The 7,176-nt window shown below is 39.3% G+C and overlaps 1 protein-coding gene across 1 annotated transcript in view; it reads left to right on the top strand.

Moving 5' to 3' along the window:
- The first annotated feature begins 274 nt into the window (after positions 1-274).
- The window catches only part of LOC107733155 (gephyrin-like), a 100,491-nt gene continuing 93,589 nt past the window's right edge, over positions 275-7,176 (top strand). The window contains exon 1 of the mRNA XM_016544684.1: positions 275-419. Coding sequence (XP_016400170.1) covers positions 356-419 — 64 coding nt within the window. The 5' untranslated portion in view covers positions 275-355. The remainder of the gene's footprint in view (positions 420-7,176) is intronic.

Below are 7,176 nucleotides of genomic sequence, written 5' to 3'. Positions count from 1 at the left end.
ATTTAGTTAACTAATGTTAACTGTGAAACCTTATTATAATATTATAAAATGTATTATAATATTATACATTTTTGACCACTGATTACAGTCACAATCATAGGAAGAGATCACTTGTTGTAGTTTATAAACCCTTCATAAACTTTGTAATGCCTGTCATTTCTCTTACGTTTAAAAATTTTTTTTTGCGAATAAACTGTATATTCTTGCACTCTTAACATGATCCCCAACCCTAGCCAAATTTCCAGTGTTGTGGTCAAAGTTCGGCTGCTCTTGCCTGACTCCTCCCCCCGAGTTCGACACGGTCGTCTCTCGGCTCTGCTCAGGCTTGTCAGTGCGGGCGAGAGCGCTGCTAAACATGGCGTCGGACGGGATGATTTTAACCAACCACGACCACCAAATCCGAGTTGGAATATTGACAGGTAAATACAAAATGACACTAGCTCCTTTTACGCCTCGTCGCTCGCGCTGGTCTTGCCCGCTGTTGTTTGTCGTGCCGGTGGTGATTCCTATCTGAGCGAGTTCTGCCCAGCTATCGCTCGCGTTCCTCGACTCATTTGCAAAAACTGTGCGTTTATTTATCTATATATTCTCGTATTGATTTTATACGTCTATGCGATAATGTATCCGGCTCTATGAGATCTGGCTTTGGTCTGTCATGCAGCACAGCTCAGTGTCAAGACAACAGTTTGTGTGATGAATTATTCATAGCTTGTACGCAAGACATCCAAATAACATAGAGCAGATCGTTGGAAAACCCTCTTTATATCTGTGAATGAACCCTCCAATCGCTGCTGTATGTCTGTTTATGGTCTTATTAACATGTGTGGTTGCTGAATTGTGCTGTTATGTAGATACGAGTTGGTATTTGGAGTTGGTCACGCAGTGTTTTTTTTTCCTCATGGATTTCTGCACAGCAGCATCTCAGCTTCGGGTTTGCTTTGAGGCTGCATTTGTACACATGCACGGTGATCTGCATATATATATATATATATATATATATGCAGCGTCTCGTGCAATATATATCGTCCACTCAGGAATGAACTTTAAACACGACTTTAAGTGTTACCGATAATGGCTTTCACTATGCACGCGATTAAGTGGTGTTCTCTTGCATGCATTCATTGATCGCCACCCCAGTTTTGGCTAAAAACGGGAATGAAGCAGCCGCCTTCTTGTTAAATATCGCCGCCGTAGCTTCCCTTCGGGAACAAGGGTAATGAGTGATGAATAGCGATGTCCGATTCGTGAACGTATCGTTCTTTTGAGTCAGATCTTTATAATGAATCTGTCCACGATTGAAGGATGGAACTCGTTCGTTTATGAGTCGGATTGATCGATCTGTTTTCCTGTCGGACTGATTCAGCCTGAGCGAATCTGACTCATTAACTCACTGATTCGAGAACCGTTTTTCGAAAATGAGTTCCGTAAATACATTTCAAACTTAATTATGTGACAGTTTTATCAACATGCATGAATGTGCGGTCACATTAGAAACATTACAGTAAAATTAGTTTGCACCCTTTTTCCCAATTGCATGGATTCCTTTTAAAATTAGTATTTCGCCGACGAAAATTCGGCAAGAAAATGTAACTGCACCAGAGGTTTTTTTAAATATAAATTTAAAACCGCATTTATAAAAAAACATGCAACAACTTTTTCATTGATTTTGTAAATGTAAGTGACTGTTTATGATTTGAATTATAGCTAGAACAAACTAAGGTTGGAGACATGAAATTACTATAATGACCCTTATTAACAGAATGCAGCTTAATAAACAGCATTATATGCGTATAGATGGTTTTACTGGAAGGTTTTAGAGCATGTAATATACCACAGCTGGATGTTAGGGATCACGTGATGACGTAAACAAATCATTGAATAATTTTCTTTGTAACAAACTGCTTAAAGGAACCAGTTTGTGGAAATGAATCGGACTTACCATTACGAGTGATGAAATGCACACACTGACTGAATGCAAATGTCAGTGATTTTGCAGTGTGTCACATATTCATGACATTCGTCTCGCCGTTTTTCCGCTAGCACGAGCCTCCGAGATGCTTGTCGCGAAGGGGGAATGGTATAAAACATGGTGGGAATCCCCCTCCCCCCACTACACACATACACCCCCCTGTATAAGCATGACTGCTGTCCGAGGGTCCTGTCCACTGTTTTGTGGTGCTGAAATGCCATCAGCCTCATATTTGTGAGGCTGCATTTTCCTCAGCTGTGTGGAGCTGTAACAAAAATATATTTGAGGAAGTGAGAGGGATTTTTCCGAGGACATTATACACACCCCCCTTCTTTTTTCTCTTATACTAACATCAGCTGATCTAGTCCATCATTAGTCGCAGTCACGCCTAGCCCTTCTAGGAGATTGGTTAGCATGCCTGCACTGTGTAGGGGCATTTCGTGGAAGCGCACGCTTATTGATGAGGAATTCTGTGTGTGTGGAAGTGTGTGTGTGTGTAAAGAAGGCAGGGAGGGAGTGAGAGCGAGTATGGATGCCTTAGAGTGAGACGAAAATGGGACCAATCACATAGAACTACGGAATGTGCATACTTAATAGTGTGCAAGCGACACATCGCCATTTATAGACCGTTGTGCATGGACAAGCAAAAACCTTTTGACCCCTTGTTTGAGATGTTGTAAATTGGTGAAATAGAAACATGGCAGGGGCTTCCAAATGTGGCTTAGTCTAAAAATAAGTCTCCAAAATGTTTAGACTTTGCATTAAAATTGCATGCAAATAGAATTGAAATCAGAAACGATTGATTTTGTGCTATTCAAAGTTGGTTTGTTTTGGTGTTTATTTTTAGGGTAGCAGATGAGACCGAGTCTGCATGTTCTGCAGATTTCCGAGTGGTTTCCAGGCAAATGTTATCATTGTTCCGAGAGCTGTCTGGTATTACGAATGTTTTACATATATCATTCATAGCCTGGAACATTTTAGGGGGAAATATCGAATGAATACAAAGGATGGATACAGGATTCTCTGGATTCTCAAGGTTTTGGTTGAATACTGAGCTCAGAGGCTTTCATTTTTAGATGGGTGTTGCTTTTGGTTTTTCATAGAACAGTAAACTATTTGTGTATCCTACAAACCGCCTCCTGAAGGGGATTGTGATATTGGACTGAATTTTTTGTGTTGTAAATGCCATATATTTACTGCATTCATCAGGTTTGCTCAACCAAGCGTTTTTCATTCTGATTACTTCAGCTGTAGTTGCATGCTATGGAGGGTCAGACACATCTATTGGTAAGTCGTTGGTTCCTCTTTGATATCTGATACATGAAATGACACATAGAGAAAAAGCGCAAGCTTTTAGATCATTTCCTCTCCACTTCTCATCTTTCCATTCAAAGGTGCCAGCATCAGAGTTACATTCATGGCTGTGAATGCTGTCAGGGCTTGTGTCTGAGGTGTTCAGAGTGATCCTCCCGTGTGGGCAGGGCTCCTCCTTCTGAACAGCTGGTCGTGCTTCAACGAATAAACTGAAGTCAGGTGCATGCCTGCCATTGATGGGCTTTATTTCCTGTAACACAGGAAATGATTGAGTTCTTGAATTTTTAGTATTGTCTCAGTGGTTGTTTTTAGGGCTGAACGATTTTGGAAAATAATCTAATTGCGATTTTTTTTTACCAATATTGCGATTGCGATTTAATATGCAATTATTTTTTTTAAAGCTCTTTGTGTTCTGTATTATTCAACAAAGACAAGCTATAAATCATTGTATAGTATGACCAACACACTATTAGATAGATTAAACATAAATGTTCTTTTCTGTAGGCCAGGCCTATATGTTACGATGAAATTAGGTGATGCATGAATTGATATGAATGACATTTTTAACAACTACAATCACAGTAAATTGACTGATTTGTTGAACTTCTAACCTTGTGAGCATGTAATAATTAGGACAACATAAAGCACTGACAAATAAGCCTGATGTAAACATGAATATGTATAGACACGGTGAGTGAAGCCGAGAGCAAGATATGCCTCGTCATATTTTCTGCATTTAGCTTTTGAATGACCAGCACCTGCCTGGGTCTGTGCGACTTCATCTATGGCTTTTCTCTTCGCTTTCACAAACCGATCCATCTCCCATTCTAAGTTACGTCCTTTGGCTGTTTACTGTTTTATTTCTTTTCTTTTTCTGCTGATGACTTGAAGCAGCGCTGCTTAGACCGATGGGGTGTGTCATCAAAGTACTGAGAGAGCTATAAGAGAGCGAGGACGTCTCCTTATGCTTTCTCTCGCCGTACTTTGATGTCATACACCGATCTGATCTTCAAGTCGAACACACCTCTTTACTCTCGCCTGTCACGTGACCGTGTAATCGCAGCCTCTGCGATGGAAAAATCGAAAATTTTCACATCGCGATATTATCGCAAATGCAATTAATCGTTCAGCCCTAGTTGTTTTCCCTATGGAGTCCCGCACATGACATGCTGGGGGGGAAAAAAATGACAAAAGAAAATTGTGGCCACAAATGAAGAATTCTTAGAATCACTATAATAATACTCAATGTGTTATGTCAATATAAGCACAAAGTGGTGTTCTTTAAACCAAAAGTTCAGGTTAGTGGGTGAATATCTGGCCAAGCAAACCAAGATTACGGAGTCCTGAACATGAGATATGGCTAACAATTACGAATTTGTTACTCTCTTTTATTGAGTTAAAATTGTGGCTTGGTTTGACTAAAACTAGGGAACTAAATTGTACAACATGGTCACAATTTACCTAAAGCGAGGGAACAAATTGATGTGATTTTTTTTGCCTCATGTCATGTGCCAGCAACGTAGCTTTGGTTTACCTGTCCAGATATTTAACCACTAAGCTGAAGTTTTTATTTTACCATTCCATCCTCCCAAAGTTAAAGGGGTCATATGACGTTGCTAAAAAGAACATGGTGTAATGCAATGTGTTTATGTGGTTTAAGGTTAAAAAAACACATTATTTTCCACATAATGTACATTATTGTTGCTCCTCTATGCCTATACTCTATGACATATACTGTTAGGTGAAGCCCCGCCCACGAACCCCGCCCCCTACCATTTTTTTTTGGAAAACTAAAGTATGGTCACCCTATTATAAATATACTTACTTATTATGAAAATACCAGAGATGGCTTAAATAACACAGATAAACTATATTGTCGCAGTCGAGCGTTTATTGTCTTTGTTTTATCATTCAAAACGTTTATATGTTCTGTTTACTCAGTTACAGATATAATAGCGATGCCTTTGTCCATATAAGGGATTTCCTGGAGGGTCATGAGTTCTCTACTTCTGTGACTGGATATGTGGATTTTCTGTGCGAGGGCGCCCTCTGCCATCCAGTACTAATGAAACAGACATCATGTGTTTATAGTGCTAATGACCAATTTTTAATAAGTATCGATTTGGCACCGGTATCGAAAAAAAAAAAACGATACCCAACCCTAATGACCCCTTTAATGGGTTTTTGGTTAAATGGCTGAAATATGGTCTGTGTTTCATGTTTTATTTTACAACATGAAATACAACAGTAATACCCCACTCATGATTTCTTTAAACCTTTACATGCTTTGAAAAAGTTGGTTGCTAACATGTAGCTAAATGGGACTACAAAGGCTGTTAGGGACATTAAACGGCACCATGACAAATAGATGAACTCATCTACTAAATGGTCTGCTTTTACAGCCTTTTTGTATTTATACTTGTGCTCTTGCAAACTATTCTAACTCTAAATTTAAAACTTGTAGATTTTAACTAAAGATTTAAAGAGTTTAGTGGTGGTAACGTTTAAATCATGCGACTGTGATGTAGTTCTTTATAGCCTAATTTTAATGTTTGCTTCTGCCAGTTGCATTTAGAGTTCAAAATTCAGATGTTTGTTCATTTGTGTAGATTATCTTGGTGAACAAAATGTGTAAATATCATAAACTTTTGTTGGTCACAAAGCTTTTTTTCTTCTATAATCCAAAAGCCAATAGAACAAATCATATTGGCTTTTTGTTGAAGGAACCAGGGTGATTCTAATTTCCGGGTTGACCTACAAAAATGCATCATCCCTGCATAACAATCTATTATAACACAGTCATAACAATCTATCGTAGCAATGCATTAAATTCTGTAATCGTTGCATTTAATTTTTACGTCATAGTCACCTGTGAGCTGCTCCTGCCCTATCCGCCCTCTCGAGATCCACCTTCAGATGTAGTTCCTCATGGCCACTGTGGTGTCAAAGCATGTTAGCACTCTTGTGAAGGGCATCTTTGTGCTAACACTAAAACAGCTCTCCAAAAGTTTACACTTCAAGTCCCTTTAACACCTCCTGAAACCCTCCAGCGGTGAAGGAGCAGACACTTGAATAGAAAGTGGCAACTCATGTGCCAGACTTAAAGGCAATAGAGGACCTTGTATTTGAAAGACATGGGCCTCTGCCAAGATCTAATCTCAGTTGATCATCAACAGTTGCCATTAATAAGCCTTAATGAAAGATAGTTCAGATGTCGGTCCCCAGGTATCGCTTCGAAGCCATCAGTATTGAATTACAGGGGCATAATTTCACAGGTGTTGGAAATTCAGACAAGATCAGCTTGGAGAACGCAGATAATAGCTTTTTGGTCAGTGTTCTCAGAACGACTCTTGTATTAGACATCAAATCAAAGCTGAAGACAAATGTGCGGCTTTTATGTAGTGGTTTATACGAATACTCCTTTCCATGTAGACACGGATGACATTTTTGTGGATTTATGCTCCTCGTTCTGTGACTGTAGTTACCCTTTGGGGATGTAGAGGACAAATGACTGCTTGATGTGTATATATACACTTTTATGGTATTCCGAGGTTCGTCGTCCCTTAGTTTTCACCACAGAAGCATGAGGGTGTGTTTGTGCATATTTTTGAAGATCACTGTCATTTTTAAAAGTTAATGGGTATGTTGAAAGACTTTGGACCTACTTTCACTTAGGGATGTAACGATTACCAGTTTGACGATAAATCGTGATAAAATACCCCACGGTTAGTATTACCATTTCGTATTTTAATTATCACTATAACCGTATTTGATTACCGCGATTTGAACAACTGAGGATGAATAAATACTGTCCAGCACAGGGCTCCAGAGTGCGACCAAATGGGTGCATTTTGCGATAATTTTTTCTGCCCGTGCGACTAAATTTTGTGTGC

The sequence above is a fragment of the Sinocyclocheilus rhinocerous genome, unplaced genomic scaffold (genome assembly GCF_001515625.1).
Source record: "Sinocyclocheilus rhinocerous isolate Xijiao unplaced genomic scaffold, SAMN03320098_v1.1 scaffold8, whole genome shotgun sequence".
Classification (NCBI taxonomy): domain Eukaryota; kingdom Metazoa; phylum Chordata; class Actinopteri; order Cypriniformes; family Cyprinidae; genus Sinocyclocheilus; species Sinocyclocheilus rhinocerous.
Note: the sequence above shows the minus strand (reverse complement) of the source record. Positions and strands in the feature narration are given on the sequence as shown.